The sequence below is a fragment of the Apostichopus japonicus genome, chromosome 1 (genome assembly GCF_037975245.1).
Source record: "Apostichopus japonicus isolate 1M-3 chromosome 1, ASM3797524v1, whole genome shotgun sequence".
NCBI lineage: Eukaryota > Metazoa > Echinodermata > Holothuroidea > Aspidochirotida > Stichopodidae > Apostichopus > Apostichopus japonicus.
In genome coordinates this window covers 7,256,257-7,277,046 of record NC_092561.1, presented here as the reverse complement: position 1 = coordinate 7,277,046, position 20,790 = coordinate 7,256,257, and the positions used below count along the sequence as shown (strand labels likewise).

At 38.5% G+C, this 20,790-nt stretch overlaps 2 protein-coding genes across 32 annotated transcripts in view; one reads left to right on the top strand and one right to left on the bottom strand.

Annotated features, from left to right (window-relative positions):
- Positions 1-12,814, bottom strand: part of LOC139965917 (pre-mRNA-processing factor 6-like) — a 29,055-nt gene extending 16,241 nt beyond the window's left edge. The window contains exons 1-15 of the mRNA XM_071968635.1: positions 12,617-12,814; positions 10,257-10,316; positions 9,531-9,618; positions 8,074-8,192; positions 7,137-7,215; positions 6,504-6,598; positions 5,773-5,854; positions 5,050-5,166; positions 3,905-4,064; positions 3,520-3,647; positions 2,589-2,715; positions 2,225-2,343; positions 1,511-1,673; positions 1,217-1,325; positions 374-443 (exon numbers count right to left, since the gene is read on the bottom strand). Of these exons, the coding sequence (XP_071824736.1) occupies positions 374-443; positions 1,217-1,325; positions 1,511-1,673; positions 2,225-2,343; positions 2,589-2,715; positions 3,520-3,647; positions 3,905-4,064; positions 5,050-5,166; positions 5,773-5,854; positions 6,504-6,598; positions 7,137-7,215; positions 8,074-8,192; positions 9,531-9,618; positions 10,257-10,316; positions 12,617-12,711 (1,611 nt within the window). The 5' untranslated portion in view covers positions 12,712-12,814. The remainder of the gene's footprint in view (positions 1-373; positions 444-1,216; positions 1,326-1,510; positions 1,674-2,224; positions 2,344-2,588; positions 2,716-3,519; positions 3,648-3,904; positions 4,065-5,049; positions 5,167-5,772; positions 5,855-6,503; positions 6,599-7,136; positions 7,216-8,073; positions 8,193-9,530; positions 9,619-10,256; positions 10,317-12,616) is intronic.
- Positions 12,815-15,902: 3,088 nt separating this feature from the next.
- The window catches only part of LOC139965640 (uncharacterized), a 77,466-nt gene continuing 72,578 nt past the window's right edge, over positions 15,903-20,790 (top strand). For all 31 annotated transcript variants that reach the window (XR_011792369.1, XM_071968441.1, XM_071968272.1 and 28 more), the window contains exons 1-6: positions 15,903-16,059; positions 16,842-16,901; positions 17,593-17,685; positions 18,330-18,488; positions 19,233-19,370; positions 19,918-20,142. Coding sequence is in view for 30 of the 31 variants with exons in the window: in XM_071968441.1 (XP_071824542.1) it covers positions 16,892-16,901; positions 17,593-17,685; positions 18,330-18,488; positions 19,233-19,370; positions 19,918-20,142 (625 nt within the window). In the remaining variant the exon portion in view is untranslated. The remainder of the gene's footprint in view (positions 16,060-16,841; positions 16,902-17,592; positions 17,686-18,329; positions 18,489-19,232; positions 19,371-19,917; positions 20,143-20,790) is intronic.

Sequence of the window (20,790 nt, the reverse complement as noted above, 5' to 3'; positions counted from 1 at the left end):
GGTAATTAGACACTAGTGCACAGTCAATACATACAGCTACGGTCGATACCCACAACACAGTGTACATAGCAGCGATGGACATCTCATGTCTAGATAAAAGATAACATGGTATCACGTTTCATTACTGTCTGCATTTTGCAAGCAACGGAAAGTTAACTTTTTCAGATGGCGGGATGCGGTTTGGGGCGAGTCTTTAATGCCTTTAAAGGGATATTGTAGTGGCTGAACTTTTGGGATGACATTTGTGTACCTTCGGGATGTTTTGGAAAGTTTTCACTTTGATTTGAGTTTGATGGTAAGGAGTAAGGAGACAGGAAGGGGTAGGAGTAGGGCAGGAAGAAACGGGGGCAAAAAGATTGAGTAGAGGACTCACGCTATCAGCATCATCTATCCAGGTGGTATCTCTGTCTTCATCCTCTATGCCGACTCCAATCACAGCTTGGCTATGAGAAGCAATGAGTGGGGGGAAAGAAAGATATTTAAAATAACTGGTTGCATATTATGACCTTATTCTGACTGTTACCAGGATTCACTGAAGTGACTTGAGCAATTATTAAGTATGTGAAAGGTTTTCATTCTGTCCTAAAAGCTACTGGTGGTTACTCGGCCTCACTCGTTAATGACAATAACCATTTATAAGACCTGTTCAAATAATGCACTGAAAAGCTGCAGCAGCTGCAAATCCCCTGCAGCAAGGCTGAATCAATATCAAACAATACAGCCTGGCTGCAGCTCCCTCAGCCTTCTATACAGATTAAGTATGTGAAAGGTTTAATGCACTGAAAAGCTGCAGCAGCTGCAAATCCCCTGCAGCAAGGCTGAATCAGTGTCAAATAATAGAGATCATCTCGGCAGACCAGCAGTGCCCATTGCATGAACTCTGAAACTGCTGTACCCATATTGTTAAGCTGCAGTGCCTAATGTGTGAAACTGCCCAGCACATAAAAGTTAGTCCTATGCAGACCTAGCTGCAGCCCCCACAGCATCCTACTTTTGACACAGTGCCTAAGCCTAAGTCTAAGAGTGGGCTAGGCTGTATAACGTTGCTATGGAAGTATGTTAAGTGCAGAACTGATGGGTTTTTGTCTACAAAGCAAGAGACTTTCTCAGGATTTTAAGTACCTGAATGGCAACAAAAAAGAACAAAAATTAGGTTCTGCTCTTAAATATGGCACTCATGACGTAAACGAACAAGAGAAATTGATGTTGGACCTACATGATAGCTTGAGCCGTTGCCACACTGCCAGCTTTTTCACTCTCTTCAGCATCTTGTATCCACTGCTCTCTGTTGATTTCTACCATATTTGCTCTTAACGACGTCAGGGCTGTAAAAAGCATGAATAAGCAACAGTTCTAATGTAACAGGGAAAATAATTCTTGAACTTGATAACCAAGCACTTTGGACAAATTTGGGATCACAGCATTTTGGGAGTGTGCAGGCAGGGGATGACTAGTATTTTCTTGAAATTGGACCAGAAAAAAGGGCCCACAGAGCCTGTTTTATTCTCACCTCTGTCAATGATTTTGGTAACATTTTTGTTGTTACTGTTTGCTTCTTCTAATTTCGCAGCAGTGATCCAAATTTTGCGATCTGTTGGAATGCACTCACGAGCCTTGTTTAGGACCTTCCTGGCATTTTCATAATTCTCCAGCTTGGCCAGAGCTAACCAAAGCTGAAATAAGAGACAGAAAAGAAACATCAAAACATTGGTTAATATACATAAATATACACATGAAATCTTCTGAAATCTTTATCGCAACCTGCCCTCTACCTCCCCCCCCCCCCACACACACCTCTGTAAGTAGCCATCTTGTCATATAATGCCATTTCCAATCTTGAAAAATATGAATTCACTATCAGTTCACTTTAATGTTCCAACATTCTCATAATGCATTCACTTCCAATACTTTCTTTCAAATTTTGTTAACAATGTCACACTCACCAATTGTATTTATCTACAAATTTGATTACACCCTTATGTGTCAATTTCATCAACATCTCCTTCTACCTTGAATATAAAAAGAAGTGTACATTTTGCAATGTTAGAACTCCCTCATAATAGATCCTGATCCTAGCTACTCCACGCCCCCTCCCTTGCCCCTCCCCTCCCCTCGCTCCACCAAACCATACTTGGTATAGTATATACCAAATGATATAGAGCAATATCTGTGATGACAGTTATATCTAACACTATCATGGTTTCGTCGTTAACTAATAACCAACCTCCACGCTGGTAGGACAGCATTCCACCGATCTACTGAGCAGAATCCTAGCATCCTCTGGCTCCTCTAGCTCCACCGCTGCCTTCCAGAGACGGACGGAATTCGGAAGCTGTTCCAGAGCTGAGATGAGAGAGATTTTCAATAAAATTAAGGCTTTGTTTTGTGAGTTGTTCACTTTTGTTGCTATTGATAATATTTCAAGGGAAACTGAAAACGAAATGAAATTAAAAGTACAGCCCCTAGCTTAGAGACCCGGCTTGCCGGTCTGATCAACATCTCTGATTTTTCAGCTGTCTTTATCTCCGAAGTTGGCAACTTGAAAGCTAACCAGTCCAACATTTATCAACATCTGAAGAGAATTTTACCTTTACGGAAGACTTTCCTTTTCGTCCTTGTCTCTGATTCCAATTCCGCAGCTCGAATCCAGATTCTTACAGACTGAGGGAGCTGTCTGACGGCCTGGGCAATAACAGCCTTGGCTGTGTCTCCAGGCTGAAAGCAAAGGGCAAGAAGATGTAAATAATGACACATGGGTGCTATAACTATCCATCACTCCCCCATCCCCTCCTTCCCCAAAGCAAGCCTCAAGCGTATTAACTTTTTTTCTTAAATGGTCCGTTACCTTTCAGTTAAATCATTACAATAACTAATTTTTCCAGATTTTCCATTTCTCAAGACCTTTGTGACTATGTTGCCTATCAAGTTACATCAGGGGTGGGGCAACCAATTTTAATGAATGGGCCAGATATAAAGAGTGAAAAATTGACTGGGCTGCACCTAACCAACGACCTGCTGTTGATTTCAAACCTTTGATTCCGAGAACTTTCAAGCAATAGGTACGTGTACTTAATCTGTATTCACAAAGACATGTCAATACAGTACAGTTGATAATGAATGGGGATAATAGGCCTACCTGACAGCATCATTAGTGCCGATAAATTCTAAGCAGCTAGCTCGTCTTTTGTGATGATGTAAAAGAGATTGATTTTTTTCTGCTTCTTAAGACATCTCACGGGCCTCAAAAAAATCACTGGCGGGCCGCATGTGGCCTGCAGGCTGTAGGTTGCCCACCCCAGAGTTACATGGAACCACTGTCAATGCAAACTCTCCGAATGGCCCACTACCTACACATTACATGGCAACACTTCAAACGCTAACCTACCAGTATCTATCCAACTTCATCAACTCTTACCAGCCATAATTACACCCAATCTTACCCCCCCCCCACCCCCACATTTCTTCATCCCCATGTCATCTCCACTATCCTCTCTTATCCTCCTTATCAGTGATATTTACCTGAAGCCTGGCAGCCTCCAGCCACATCTCCTCGCTCCTGGGACAGGTTTCGCATCCTTTCATGATGATGTTACGAGCTGCCTGCAGTTTACCCGTCACCTCCTCCAACCTAGCTGATGCTATCCAAGCTAAATCACAAAAAAAAGGAAAAACATATTTAATAGTGCTCTCCTTACTGCCTGATTTATAAAGCAACTCTAAAGATTGATAGATCAAGGGCAAATTTCGTAAAACTTTGACAAACTGTAAACAGCAGAAATAAGATAGAAAATAAACTCTTCCAACCAAATTTGGGATATACACTGTTTGGTACTCCCAGCAAGTTCAAACTTTAAGCATATTTATGTTTTTTACAAACCTGACAAGAAAAACACCATATATTTACCTGGCGGATGGTTTGGATTAGTTTCTCTGACAGACTTGAGCAGTAGACGAGCCTTCTTCACGTCGGCCACGTCGCCAGAATACGAGGGCAGCATGCTCTGGAGGTCAGTCAAGTATCCCTTGGGGTCAACCACAGTTTGACCGCTGACGGAATCGGATACCTGTGACAGAACCACGAGGGTCAAAAGTATTCAAAGTCAGTGTTCTAAGTGAGGGGTTTCATCTGAAGAGTAACTTTTTCGTTAAATCAAACTTGTTTTGGAACAGACACTATAGTCTGGTGATTGTGTTCCATGAAAGACACAAGAGATGATTTAATTCTTAAGATAGTCTTTCACTTTTGCAAGCAACTATTAGCACATAGTCTAACAGACCAACATGGCCTTGCTTCCCAAACTCTTGTGGACCAGTACGTTCATCTCTCCCCGCTATTTGCAGGAGAAAGTTTTCTGTCAGATTTCATCCGGCTTTGTTTACCAACAGTTTTACAGTGCTTTCCACTAACCAGCTCACAACCTACCATAAAAGTATATTTTTTAAATTGATCGTGAACCATAGTTTGGGAAAAACATACCACACTGTGATAGCACATACACTTAGCTTAGCCTGCTAACTAAGAAACTGGGACAAAGTCATTTGTGTGAGTACAGGACCTGCTAAGCATGATTATGAGCAATTGCACCGTTTATAGATGAAAAGGAAAATTTCAGAGAATTCTTAGAGGGTACTGAACTGGAAAGTTGAATGCAACGGGTTGAAAGGTGGAGATAAGATGCAAACCAGTTGCTTTTCATTGTAGGGAATATTTAGATACAAAATTTAGGCTTTCTCTAGCTAACTTGAAGATGTTACAAAACCTTTTGTGAAATGACACAAACATATTTTGGGTTTGAACAGCGACCTTTGAATTTTTCCGTTTGAAAGAATTTCTTTATTCTGGGCATAAATTTCCTGATAAATGATCAAATGTTCTCTTCGAAATATGTACTTTACAAGTAAGTAATTTTTTAAAAACCAAAAACCAAAATCCATAAAAACCATATTTAAACTCACTTTCAAAGGCTAAAAACTGTCACAATGATTTAGTTTGGACGATTTGAAGGTCACGTGGCTTTTCAATACCTTATAGAATAAATTAATTCTCACCTGATTCAGTTTAACGTCCATCAAAGTATTTCTGGCCTCTCCGATCTTCCTTAGATCGTATTCACCCGTAGACGTCGTAGTCCCGCCTCCGAAAGGTGTTTGGAGGCCTCCAAATTTCTGGCAGGAAAGAATGGAATGTGATGCAACTTATGATCCTCCTTACGAATATAAAGCCTCTTAACGCTTCTAGTAATGCGGAGGTCTGCAGCAGAAAGTTCTATCATCATGAAAATTTTGAGTCACAGAACAAGCAATATATTTCAGCAAATGGTTGCCCTCTCCATAAATCCCCCTATCCCTTCCCCCACTTCAGCCAATTTTTTCATGGACGACTATACTAGGGCACAAAAAATGTAAAGATTCTTCCCAAGCAGATATTTTATTTCTTGGTTTTTCAGATACTTTCTTGTTTTAGCTAGAAATTAGAAATAAATACTCAATATGCTTTGGTGAGAAGATTGATTGTGTCCTCCATTGACAAACTTGGAAAACTAAACATTCTAGAAATCACAAGACTAGATTTGGGGGGAGAAAATTTCACAACTTACTAAAATTATTAAATTAACTTATTATTATAAAGCAATACTAAACTTCCTGTGTCTAACTCTGCTCAGAATGGGGTTCCTAACGGTAACAGAGTGTAATTATGATTCAAATTCTGACCAAACGTCCCCTCGGAAAAACCTTTACAAATAAAATAAAAACGGTCAGTTTGTTTTTTACCTGTTGTAAAGGATCTAAGGCAGACACAGTTTCCTGTGTCATTGCATGCTTGGCTAAAAAACTGTCCGGAACTGGTGTAATCCTACAAGAAATTTGAAGAGAAATGTTTCATCAAAAGCTGTGTAACGTACTTCTCTGAAACGTACTGCGGTAATCACAATGTAAAATGATGAAGTTTGATCAGCTAAATTATAATGGCGATTGCTTAATAAAAAAAAAAGAACCAGAATGAAAACATTTCATAGTTCCTTACTGCTGCTCATTGATTTGATTATGAGGGAACACTCGAAGTATGTCATTATAATGGCGATTGCTTAATGAATAAAAAAAACCGGAAACGTTACCCTAAATCAGTGGTTCTCAAACTTTTTTAGAGGACCGCCCCCTTCGACCATCTTGAACTGTCCAAATGCCCCCTCCCCCCACCCCCTCCCCTGACCAACCGTTCATAGTCAGCCACTCAAACGAGCAATCAGACTGTCCGAAGATATGCATATAGAATTTAAAAATAGATGATGAAGTTTCTCTTAACAATAGTTATTTTTGGGGTTCCCAGACCCCCTGGATGCCTTATTGTGCCCTAATTCGCTGCAGTGTTGTGTCATAATCATCAGGGACCCCCAAATCAGTGCCAACTCCCCCTACTCCCTGTGTACACTGTAGCGCCCCCTGAGACTTCCCAATGCCCCAGGGGGGCGGCAGGGACCACTTTGAAGGTTTGAATAACTTACTTGTCTGCTTTTGGATTTCTTTGGTGCTTATTTCGAGCATCACCGACCTCTGGAATGCTATTCCAATCGTCCTCGGTTACATCAGATAATCCTCTCTTTAAGAGAACAAAAAGAAAGAGATGCCAAACATTATTCTGAGATCACGGTAATTACAAATGAGCAAATTTAATTACACACAGACTGAACGAATGAGACCCCAATTTTCACCTTCATCAGCTTGGCGACCCTCCAGTGGCCAATGTTGTGGTCCAGGGGAAGGCTGGCTGATGGTGGGGTAAGCCATCCCACAGGGAGGAGTTATTGCCCTCCCATTTGGTGCTTAGTGGCACAATGTTTCTCTAAATATTATTTTTTTCAATCAAATTTTGAAGTAATTTACGTGCAAGACATTTCCACTTTTTTCCCCACAAATATCAGCAGTTTCTATTTGCATAGGAATATTATGCTGACCCTCTAACAACGATTGCTACCTCCACCTTTTGAATACCAAGCTATTAAAGCCATATTTCATGCTTTTGTTCAAATTTGATGTGTGTTTGCAGGACTATATATGAAGAAGGATTGACATGAATTAAGGGATTAAGGGTTATTAACAAGGATTAAGGGGAAACAGAAAATAGGGCAGAGGTTTACCTTCAAGTCAGAAAACTGTTGCTGGATCTTTGGCCTCAACTGACGATAAAGTTCCAACTCTTGTTGCAATCTCTTCTCTCTGCGAGGTGGATAAGAGCAGAAGAGTAACAAGAGAAGAAAAACATATATAAAAACAATAGAAACTGGAAATAGTGCAAAAATTTAAAAAAAGTCATACGTATAGATTTAAATTTTTTCTTCTGTCCCCCCTCCTTCTCCCTTTGTTCCCCCTCCCATTACTCCTCTTCTCATAGCTCTCTTCCACCCTTTTTCTCCACACCTTTCTCTCTTTGTCCTTCTCCAGTTTATTCCCTACCCCCTTCCCTTAATCCTCCCTTTGTCTCTCCACTGTTTATATCCTACCTCTCCTCTTTCCCCTGTTGGTTTCTTTCTTTCTTCTCTCCATCCCTTGTCTACTGATACCCTTACATCTATCTCTTTGTGTTCACCATGCTCATTAATCTGTCTGTATTCTGTGCGTGCTTTTGTCCCTTCTGTTACTGTTACTTGTCATTTAGCCTTGAAGAAGATCCTGCTAGGATCGAAACGTCAGGCCAACTTACTTTTACCCATTCTCCTACACAGGCTCTCTATTTATTTATTTATTAAACTTTATTTTGAGAGGGTAACTCGTTTAGCCGAAGCTAATCTTCCACGAGGCCCTCGTACAATACAAAAATAGATAAATATCAAGTAAAATATTTAAGTATAAAAACTAAAATGTTGCAAATTAAAAAATGCTAAATGAAGTATGAAATTATGAATGAGTATAAACGAGTAAGATTCTTAAACTACCATCAAAATGAAATAAGAATATTATTAATATTAAAATTATACAATCTCTAGTGGATAAGCAGTTTGCTAACAGTTTTATTTTATTTAGATTTAAATATATAAGCCTTGCAAAAACTAGCTCCACCATTTCAACTTTTTGTACCTTCTCTCTTTCCTCTTCTCATCCATCCTCTTATCGATAGCCTCATAGACCTCATCTGCTTCTTCATCGTCTTTGTCGTAAGGTCCAGATGAGAAGAGACTGCCTCCGTATCCTTCAAACTGTCAACAGAGACGGGAGAAATTGATCGACCGTAGAAGGCTGAACGGCTATGTATTCATAGGGAAATAGGATATTCTAACGTTTTTATTTGTTTCATATTTTGTATTTTGACAGAAGAAGACTGAAATTAATCGGCTATTATTCAGAGATGTTTGGTTGAAGTTGAAAGAAGTAATGTATTAATTACCACTATTTTAAGAAAGAAAAATCCCAGTGTTGCACTAAATGTACAGTGACCCTATAATGTCTTTAATATCACAGATAGGGATGTAACATATGTAGCTGGGTGTAGCCTGCATATAATATCTAACAGGTCAAGCCCAGATATGAGGTCGATTAAACTTTAGAAAAAGAGTTTCTAGTCACAATGACGGAATTTAAAGTACAATCAGAAATATTGAGGATGCTGAACTTGTTGACTTTCTTACTTGGATAGTCTACAGTATGAAGGTGGCCAGAATGGGATGTGGCTGGTGGTAGGGGGGGAGGGGGAGGGATGGGAGTGCAGCTTACAATGAGGACTGACTGCACCCAACTTTGTAAAGTTTGATTATGGCTAAATTTCTCAGAGAGTAAATTACTGTACATGCTGCTTTGGGGGTATCACAAGGGTAGGGAATAATTTAGCATTCAAACTTTGTGTAGCAGCTTTGGAGGCAGTTTTCACTTTCTCTTGTAAAATATTATGGTTCCTGTCTATGAAAACAACTATAAAACTTTGTATTTACATAGCATAGTTTTCAGTTTTGCACAGCATTGTTGCAATGTGGATAAATTATTCCCTGAATGGGTGTAAATGTTGGGATAATATCTGATAACATATATTGATTTTGAATTTACATTTAACATACTTGGGAGCATTTATGCTTATAAATTAACGGATACTATTTTGTTGGCATCGGACATTCATAATACCATTTATTGTGTTCAACTTTACGACGTTCAACTTTTAAGATCTCATGTCGTGGAAGATCTGATGTCATGGAATAAATGATGTCACCAGCAGGCCAACTCACCAGAACAGACTCTAAATTAAGTGTATTTACTTTAACATTTGGGTGCGCACCTCACGACTGTAATTTATGTTATTTAATTCTTTGACTGGGCCCAGATCAGCTGTATATTGTTTGTTATTCATAATTATAATTTCTTTTGATCCAATCCAGTTGAGTTTTTCATTTTTTTTTATGTGTCTTGCTCTGTGTTTGGTCTTCACACCAAACCCAGAGTTCTCTGATCAAGAATGAACATTTATTTTCAGTGGCTAACACCCTTACACAAGTAGGGTAATATTCTTAGACAATATTTTCAACATGATCCTTCTTGTTTGCTCTTACCTCGTCGTAGTTAGATTCATTTAAATCTTCTTCATCGCTATCGTCATCGTCCTTCTTTTTCTTCTTTGGGATAGGATGTCTGTCGTCACTGCAAACAAACAAAACATAATAAAAATATTACTTTTGCTCTTTTGTTAGAAAGATATGGACCTCAACAAACACTTAGCAGTGCCTAAATAATTCTTGAAAAATTGCACTGAAATCCTAATCATCGATGACGAACATATTTCAGAATAGACTCCGAGACATTCTGTTATAACTTGCTTTGCTGGGCAGTGTCTTCTGGAAGCTGGAAACTTCAAAAGCACTACAGAAACTTTTGATGTATACAATAGTAAATATACTATTCTATATTTCAGGCAAGCCAACTTCTGAAATCTCTAACTGCAGGTAAGAAACCTCTAGCAATTGCTTACTTCTAAAATAAGCTTTACTATCTAGAAGCTAAGGCTGAGAATTTTCTAAAAGGAGTCTGAGGTCAGATGAACACTTCGCTCTTTTGCATTATCATCACATGGGGTAGTTCGAAAGATACAATAACAATTTTCAATTATTCAATAGATGGAAAAAGATTGGTTAAAGTCTGATCAACTCCCTGAACAGGATCCACCAACATTTTTGTTATCAGAAAGAAAGTGCTAGCTTCAAGAAAGAAAAACATATGGTAAACTTTTTCACAAGCAATTGGAAACATAAAATGTTGCAGTTTTGACAGAAATCATTTACCTGATGTCATTTGCTTCCCTGGCTGGACCAATATCTGAACGAGTAGTAAAGCCAGTAGCTCTGTAAAGAAGAAATGGAAGAATTTATGCAACATATAGATCCATTGTATGTGTTTCTCTACTTCCTCTAAACATGCATTAAATTATATGGAAGCTCAATTTAAATTTCTTTGCAAAAGTATGATTATTTTATATAATTTTCTCACAAAAACAAAATGGCTGGTTCACTGAAAAACACTCTGACGAAGCAGTTGAATATAAAAGCGATCAAGACTGATTTTAATCCAATGGAAAATAGCTTATTATTTATATATATATTTATATTATATATGTGCAAAGAAAGTTCCTAAACTCATTAGCACTTGACTAATTAACTGAACTAGGCTATGGACTGTTTCAATTTGCCTGCTACTTATTATTGATAGATACTGTCAATTTTAATGGTGGGAATGGGAAAGGTAGAGGGTCAGGTTAGGGCTTGAAACAGTGATGCTGGTCATACTCATTTATGCTAGTACTAGTAATATATAGTATAGTCTATATTTGTTTGGGGTACTGTTATTTTCCGCACACGTTACTTTCCGCTGAAACAAAACGGTGTTTTCCGCAAACAAATTTGTCAGCGGAAAACAACGTTTTTTTCAGCGGAAAGTAGTGTTTTTTTTTTGGGAGGAACAGAATGACTTACTGAAATGATTAGGCACATGGAAGGATTTAGGAAGATGGAGAAGATAGGATTTGACTGTAACAGGATAAAATGTAGCTTCGAGACTAGATTTAGGATAACTAAGGTTGTAGCTTAGGCTGTAAGCATTAGCTTAGGCTGTAAGCACAAGTTTAATTTTAGTTAAACAGCACCACCCTTTTGGGTTGTAGTTATCAACATACCTTACTTATACAGCCATTTCCAGCGAAAATCAAAGATACCGCCTTTTACAACTTTTTTTTTAATCCATCATTACGCGGACCGCAGTTTTAATACTTTATAAGATACTCAATCCTTTATAATGTGGGCGTCCCTTTGCCCTTTTATCCGCCGACCGCCTCATACTTCTTTAATAATCTCTAATTACAAACACCCCAAGCCTCCTCTAAATTATAAGCAGCTAAACTTTTCTGACATGAACTCAGTCTAACCATCCTTGATCGACGTTCTTTGATACTTTCTCATGTTATTTTAATCATCCTGCCTGAATTTGGTATCCCAAAATTGCGGAAAAATATAGTGTACAGGTAAGTGAAAAAAAGGTGTTTTCCGCAGAAGAATTTTTTCAGCGGAAAGTAATCAGCGGAAAGTAACATATGCGGAAAACAACTGAAACCATTTGTTTGCATCTAATGGTGTGATCTGGGTTGTACTGAATATAATGGGGTACCGTTGTTTTCCGCACATGTTACTTTCCGCTGAAACAAAACGGTGTTTTCCGCAAACAAATTTGTCAGCGGAAAACAACGTTTTTTTCAGCGGAAAGTAACGTTTTTTTTTGGAGGGACAGAATAACTTACTGAATTGATTAAGGCACATGGAATGATTTAGGAAGGTGGAGATGATAGGATTTAACTGTAACAGGATAAATCGGCCATGATTTTAGATGTAACTTGTAAGAAAGGTGGTGCAAAATGCGTGTTCGACTATTAAAACAGCCCTTACTTATACAGCCATTTCCAGCGAAAATCAAAGATACCGCCTTTTACAATTTTTTTTTTAAACTATCATTACGCGGACCGCAGTTTTAATACTTTATTAGATAGTCAATCCTTCATAACGCGGGTGTCCCTTTGCCCTTTTATCGGCCGACCACCACATACTTCTTTAATAATCCCTAATTACACACCCCCAAGCCTCCTCTGTATTATATGCAGCTTAACTTTTCTGACATGAACTCAGTCTAACCATCCTTTATCGACGTTCTTTGATACTTTCTCATGTTATTTTAATCATCCTGCCTGAATTTGGTATCCTAAAATATGCGGAAAATATAGTATACAGGAAGGTGCAAAAAAAGGTGTTTTCCGCGGAAGAATTTTTTCAGCGGAAAGTAATCAGCGGAAAGTAACGTATGCGGAAAACAACTGAAACCAGTATAATGCAGGCCTAGGCCTAAACACATTCTTTTCTAACTTTTAATACCTGATTATGATATCTCTCTGTGCTTTGTTAGGTGAGGTAAAAGTAAGATTATAAACACTTTTCATTAAGGGTTTTTTTATCAATTAAATTAGCCTAAGTTAGCTTACTAATGAATGGAGTGATACACAGTTACTTGTACCATCATATAGCACATGAGCCTGTTTCACTACAGAATATAGCACACGAACCGGTTCCACGACAAAATATTCTAATCACTAGATTTCTCTTACCCTCTACCAAGTCCAGGGACATAACCAAGTGGTGCTGGCATGTTGACAAAATCCTTCTTCTTCTTATTCACAAGTGCTCCTGGATGAGAAGCCATTTTTAATGGAGTTGCTTCTCCCAAAATTGAAGAACTTTATTATCTCGACAATGCGTCTGCTTTTCTCTACTAAAATCGTCTTGGAGTCACTGTACTACTTTACCAACTATACAATTCAGGCGTTGTTGATCATTGCCAACCGGAATCATTTTTGCAAAGTATGGAATCAACAGAGGAAAATTCATCTGATTTGATAAGAATGGTACAGTATTAAGTACCTCAATTTGTTATATACTAAGATATTGTATTATATCAACTGAGAAAACAATGAAAACTTCGAAATTGTGCAAGAAAAAAATGCCTTTCTAAATTCTGCCTTTCAATCATAAGGTCCCGAGTTCTAGTCATTCCAAGATTAGTGTATGCCGTCCAGTTACAGAGTTGTTGACAATTCATAATCATGGGCGTTAAATATGAATCTAAGAGACTGACTGAATTCGGTCAGCTTGCGGCATTTATAAGCCAATGATGGCTTCTTCGCGAGTTCCCGCTTGCAGGAGGATCTAAAAAAAAAAACCAATTACACCATTTTCGAAATTATGGAAAATCTGAGCTACATTCACTCATAAAAGATATAGTAGAACTATACAATGACTTATTTCATTTCATTATCAAATTGATAGGCAGGTTGTAACGATTTACAAGCAACGTTTTTAACGCGTGGACAAACTCGTAATTCTAAGGGCTATCCCAAGCGGACTCCTATGGGATCACCCGGGCCCGACAATCATTGTGTGCTTCCTAATCGGCTTGCTTTGTGATGCTCATACCCCTGAGTACGCAAAAAAAAACTACAGGAAGCCCTAGCAATGTAAATAGATGTAATTAAGGCTAAATTAATGTATGCTGAATTGGTTGACAGGTTGTCTGGACTATAATGGGTTAACAGCGTGGTAATTGTTTCACAAAATCGTCGGACTCGGTAGGGGGGGGGGTGCATGGGGGTAGGAGCCGCTTGGGTGGTTTGAAACCAAATCATTTGAACTACTTTTAATGAGAAACGGTGAAACGAAGTTACGATATCAGTTTATAGGTATCCAACTCGAAAATTTGATAAGTATCATCAAGATCTCACATTCGCGGTGATAACTTTGGTTTGATGATTATGTTCGCGTGTATATTCGAATTTATACATTGGGAAAAGGGGTTTGTAAGTTCTCCACTTGGTTCGAAACAACTTCGTTCTTCATGGCTGCACTGCGGTGACTGTAGAATAGGGTGCCTTTGCCTACCTCAGTATTTGAGAAAGTGATCAAATGCTGGGGCATACACTGTTTTCGTCCGTCGGATTGGGACGTAAAATGTCTGTCCCGGGTGCAGGAATGGGAGCGAATTCACAACCCTGCCTCGTTATCCTCTGAACACTTATCGAAAAGAGAAGGCTTGATATTAAGCCTGTGTTCATCTACGATCTAACACGGATAGTGTCTCAAATATGCTACTGTAAGGCTTCCTGATCCTTGGGTCTCTAAACCAAACTAAAGTAAACTATACAAGTTTGCCTTTTGATTGGCTGCTAAAATATACGTGTATATATTCTAACCCTAACTATTAAAGGGGAGGATCAACGAAATCACTTTAAAATGAGTTACCCAGTGGCGTACTAAAGCCGGCGATGGGGGAGGGGCGGTCCGCCCGGTTACCACTTAGAGGGGTGCCATATCATGACCCAAAAAATAAGAGGGGCAGGCGGCCGCTCAGGTACACGGTGTTACGGAGGGGGGGGGGCGGTATAGCCACTTGGACAAGGGGGCCCCCCGATTCTCATTATTACTAATGTTTGCCCACAGACTGTCTTTGGCAAACCCAAGGGCGGCGGAACCGGGGGGCACATGGGGCACGTGCCCCCCACTTTTCCTCAGGTTAAAAATGTGCCCTTTTCTACATAAAAATTTCTAAATAAAAAAAGAGTTTTCCACGCGAAACCCACGTAGAATGAAATATTTCGGGAAGTTTTAAATGTTTACTACCACAGGCGTAGGAGCCCAATTTGATTTGGGGCGGTGTAACGACTTGCCCGAAAAATATTACCAAAATTTTTCGCGCGCTACGTGTTGTAACCCTTCCAAATTGGTTATAATTATTGGGAAAGTCGTTACAATAATAATGACCATAATAATATCAGTTTAACCATTGAAAAACACATATTTTTCTTTTAGTATTTTGACATATTTCATTGCTTTCATGCATGTATCGATCGCGTGTGCAGGGACTTGGACTTTATAATGATTTCACCTCATTTTGTCTTTTTCCTTGTTTCCCATTTTGCACATTAGATATTGCAGTGCTAGTATGCATTGTTTCCTTGAGGGCGGGAGGGGGTGGCGTTGATGGAGTGATGTGTATACGCAAATAAGATAATACAATAAGAGTTATAAAGGGTACTAAATATCAGGCTGCATCAGTCCAATCGAATTTCTGCAAAGTGCCCTTCGACGTTGGTGCCCCCCCCCCCAGATTAAAAGTGCTTCCGCCGCCCTTGAGCAACCTGCCACTGTGTTTTGACTGTCTGTGTTTCAGTTGCACCGTGTGCAAGAAGAAATACTTTCCTTCGTCCGACCATGACGTCAGACATGTCTTGCTCTCTATTGAACATAAGTACACCAAGAAGATTGATTTTCATGAGCCTTCACCGATCAATTTGCAGTAATCACGGCTCGAAAATAGGGAAAGTATTACACGTTCACTTCCTGCATATTTCTTATTGTCAGTTTGCGTATGACATACTGTACTTTATAAGAAATATCACGCTACTCGCAAACATGACACTGTATATTTTTTACATATATGTTTAACATTTTGAAATTAATTTTTTTTTTTATAGGATGCTTGTGGCGGCCAGCTATAGAGGAAATCATTGTGGTGGTTTATGCCAATACAAGCATTCTACAAAATATGAATATTTTGAACAACCGATAGGAAAAATTAAGAAACATTCACTAAAGAATGAGAATTCCTCAACAGAGTCAAAGAAAGCACCATTTTGCATCTAAGCCACCTTACATAACCAAAAAATACGCCATAAAAATACGCCATAAGCATAGTTAATTTCGATAATGTAAATGAATCGGAAAGTCTACTTAAATGGAAAGGATGATTCTTTCTCTTTAAGCCACGCTCTCGCTTCAGTCTCAATTCAGCGCAGTGCTGACAACACTTGTTTGAAATAAGGCAGTGCCCCTGGAGTGACGTCACATGCAAAAACTACGTCATGTTAGCAGTTCCCGGATGTCAACCATTTTTAGGGGCATCTGGGCGGTAATGAGGCAGATTTTTTATGAGTTTCTACATTCGAACCTCAATTTTAGAAGCTGAATGACGGGAATCTATCAGAATTTGATACGCACGGTTGGTATATTGTCTTATGCTTTCTCGATTTTGAAACTGATTAATTTAAATCGGAGAAAGACTAACAGATGTTGGACAACTCCCTTTGTTCAGGGCATTGCTAGTGCTACTTGTAAAAGCCTAGCGTTAGCATATTTTTCAACATGTAGGATAATGCATGTTACTAGCCTAACACAAAAATTAGTTTGGCTGCCTGCATGCGTGCCTCAGTGGAGTTACTTACGACGTTACAATTCTAGTATTGTCCCATTCTCCTGACAAATTAAAATCTCAGAACTAAGTTAACATATCATACAAATAATTTCTGGAATGTCAAATATCACAGAGGCCTGAGAAGAAAAGTCGACATACCACACTGGGCAATAGTGCAGGTGGCCATTTCATTAAGCTTTGTTACCCACACATGGTACAAATTATTCAAATGCATTGCCTATAAAACCCAGGCCTACCTTAGCTTTAATTCACAACATATGAAATACAATTGCAATGTTAGACTGACCATCTAAGTTGCAGCAGCTGCATGGTTAAGTTAAGCAAATCTAGGCCTACATTCAAATGTGGTGTAAAACTAAATGATCTCCAAAAACTTACATGAAGTTGAGTCAATTCAGTCAAAATTTTCTCATCAGTTGAAGTAAATTATTATTTTTTTAGTGGCAATCATAATATGCTTTCCCATGACAAACAAAATATTTTCATTGTTTGACCTGATATTGTATAGGCCTAGTGATAATCCTTTTAGGTTTCTTTTTACCTATTGTCATTCTCTGTTTATTTTTCAGAAAAAAATACATCAGCTTTAGTGAATTGGCCCTTGCAACAAATTACCAAAATGATTTGGGGTAAGTAATGTTACGTACCAGCAATATGTATCCTTATGTTAAAATTTACATGGATTACAGTACTTCAGCATCTTTTCGTTTTGCCCTTCATAATTCTGAAGCACTGGGAATCACAGGGAATAATTCAGCATACATATTTTGTAGTCATAAGGTTGATGCGTAGTTGTATCTCTTTTCCTGTAGACTTCTGAAAAACGAATAAGTTACAGGTTTTTTGCTGTACATCTGTACAACTTGTGCCTACAGTAGTTTGGCCATCTTTTCATATCAAATTGCTATTCAGTATATTTCTATTTTTTCCCTGCATTTTTATATGAATAGAAAATAGCATAATTGTTTCATAAAGGTTATCAGAATTGAAAAATTGCCACCAATCATATAACATCTATGATAGAAAGTGGAGTAATGTTGAATATATTTTTCAGACTCAACAAGCATTATAATTATTACCATCAAATCATTCTCTCTGAGTCATGACCCAACAGCGTTATCTGAGACAATAGGCAGAGTGGAATACCTCCAAATGTATTTAAGATATACAAGTTTAGTCCTTAGTCTTATCAAGTACTAATTAATATATTTGGTAATTGACTCTCATCAGTCAGATGGTATAAATTTGGAGATCAGAAATGCTGGATGCTTTATTCCTTATGTTATTTTGTTACCCTTTGTTTCTTTATTCTTGTACCAGGAATGACCCTTGAGCCAGGAAAGTTATATACAGAGGTGATGGGAGATGAGGTGCATCTCTCCATGGCGTCTTTAGAAAGTAGGAAGGATTTTGGTAAGAATCATGTCATATTTATTATCACTAAAGGTTAAAATATACTTTGTTGCAGTCTAAACAATCACTAGGTGGCTAAGAATTTTTATTCTTTTTTTGTTCTTATCTTATCTTAAGATGGTGCAGCTTATTTACATGAAGACTATAACAATTTTCAAATGTGCAAATAAGACATTCCTTTGCTATGCCCACTATGACAGGCTTGTAGGATCGAAGGAAAATATTTGTTTTGAGAAATAATTTGTTTTATTTTATACAAACACAATTAGGCAATATAGTAATAAAAAAATGTGTTTGTGTCATGCAGTTTCTGTCTTGTAAAACAGTTTATTCCCAACACAAGCAGCTGCTTTTATATTTTTTGTTATTTATCTTTTGTTTGGCCACATTGTGTGAATAATAGTAATTGTAACTGTCTCGCACAGTTGTAAATTCAGACATAGACCATCTATTGATAGTTGCTGTTTTCAGTGGAGTTTTGGATAATTGTACCTTCTACAGAGATGTTTTTATTACTGTAATTAAGAAGGTTGTGTTGTTTAGTTTCAGGTGGTGTGTTTTAAATTCCCTCCTATGAAAAAAATGAAATCAACCCTAGCTTTTTATTCAGGCTCAAAACGTTCTTTCCTTTATATACAAACTAGCTGCTGAAGAGAAAACAGAAGCTACTTGCCACATCATCATGAAGACCGAAAAATCCGAGTACCTCCTTTGCACTCTTGCTAATGGTGTCATCTACCAACAGAGCCTTGATCTTAAACTAATGCCAAGGGAGAAGGTCACCTTCAGTGTTCAAGGCACTAGTAAGTGACTTGTTTAAAACATTTTTGCAGCGAAATGTTGATAGTGGGATGAGGGAAGTGGTCTGAGCTGCAGGCACAATTTCCAAGTTTCTCAGAATTATTCCCAGCAGGCCTAGAATTGTTATCACCTAATTGCAATGATAGATAGGCCAGTTTACGATTGCTGTCTCAAAGATTCCATTCTACAAAGACATTGTCTACTGCCCTTAGGTTAACAAAAGATTGTTGTCCCAAGTAATGTAAGAACATATTCAGTCAGCCTCAATAGTCCTTCCAATACTTCCATTTTTGCCCTTAGTTTCAACGTTTACTACCAATACGATCACTTTCCAAAGAACAAATTGATCTTAGAAATGTAAAAATAAGGTACACATCATTTCTCTTGTGGCATTCACACCGTAGAAGACACTTGCTCAGGCTTCAAGTGTTACTTGAAATGGATTGATGTCGATAATCCGTTGCTCCAAGATGACCAACCCCTCCCCCCCCTTTTAGTTACATAAATGCAGACAACAGAAAGTAACATTGGTCTATATGCATTACGCAAGGATTTTACAGTTTGCTAATGAGCCAGTCAGATTCTAGAATGTACCATACTTTTTCATTCCCCACTTTGTGAATTTTTTCCCCGCATCATGTGTCTGATTCCCCCCCCCCCACGCATCATCTGTCATTAACATCATATGTCATTTCCCCCCCACATCATCTGTCTGATTAACAAAGTACCCTAATTTTAATTTGCAGATGTTGTCTACCTGACCGGCTATTCTACCTCGTATCCTGAACTGGACGATCACTTTGAGGAAGAATCGGAAACCGGTGACTGGGAACCGTACGACACTGGTGAACTGCCTTTAAACAGTAGTACTGAAGAAAATGTTGGTGAGTTTATTGCTATGTGAACAAATGAAACAGCATACTTAGTTACTACCTCATCATTCAAATTTGAGAAAGGAACAAACAATTGGTTTGCCATAAAAACCTATGCTCTCATGCACCACTGAAATTAAAACCCCCCCCCCCACCCAAAAAACCCAAACAATTACAATGGATATGGGCCTCAAAAAGTAGTAGCCTTAAATAGACCCAAGTTGCTAGCAACTTTCTGATAGTTTTTTTTTTGGCATTTTTGGCAGTGGTTTTCTGTTGGCTCATTCAACCATTAGTGAGTGATTGGTTATTGCAGTCTTCTAAATGGGCTTAGTGCTGAGGTCATCTTGAGGTCAAACATGGTAAGGAATCCTAGAATATCGACCTATACCACCTTGTGCAAACAGGAAAGACGTACTGCTTGGAATTACTGTAGATTGATCATCAGTGAAAAGAGCAAATCGTCTCTCAGCTCTAAGCATGGCTTGGTTCTTAATTTTTTATTTTTTTAAGGCTATTTGCTAAGCTGTTCACATGATTCTTTCTTTGTTACAACCAGCCTTAAAGGAAGATGAGCAGATTCCTCCTATCATCAAAGACGAATCCGAGGACATAATCGAAGAGATGGGTGACGATGGGGTGCAGGAGCAGCAGCAGGAAGAACCAGTCCTGGAACTGGATCTTCAGACGGATATGCCCGAACTCTCCCAGGAGAACACAGAACAGACTAAAGACGAAGATGAATCCGACCAACACGAACACGAAATGATATTCTCAATTGCTGGTAGGGTTTTGTTTTACTGGAGAGGGACGTGGAGTTGATAGAAAATGTTTTTAAATGGGGCTGAGAGAGTTTGAATGAAGAATGAAGTATTTTCTATTATAAAACCTATTAATTAAGATTCTAAGGCCTAATAGGCTTATATGTAGAACACGTAACCTACTGGACATTCCTGAAGTCATTGGTTGGACATCCCTTGCCACTATTTTTTTTTACTCCTTCGGTGTATCAAAAGCATGTGATTGTCAAAATATCTGAAGTTGGTACGGCTTTGCTTCACGAAGCAAACCCAAACACCATGAACTGTACATCTGTTAGCATTAGGCTTGCACGGTAAACCGGTTTTAGTTCAGAAACCAGTTTTTGGTTCCTTGCTAAAAGCAAAGGAACCTATGTATTCAGGTTGGCGTGTGTGTGTGTGTGACGCTTTAGCTTGTATGCACGATAACTCAACAAGGGAATGACCGATTATTACCATACTTGGTGGGTGGGTGGCCCATAGTGAGAAGATGAACCCTATTGATTTTGGTGCTCATATCATGAATATTAATGAGGTCACGGGGTCAAACGTGAAAAACTCCAAATTGCAATAACTTTGCTACTATTAGTCTGAATTTCCTCAAACTTGGTATGATGATATTGGTAGATAGT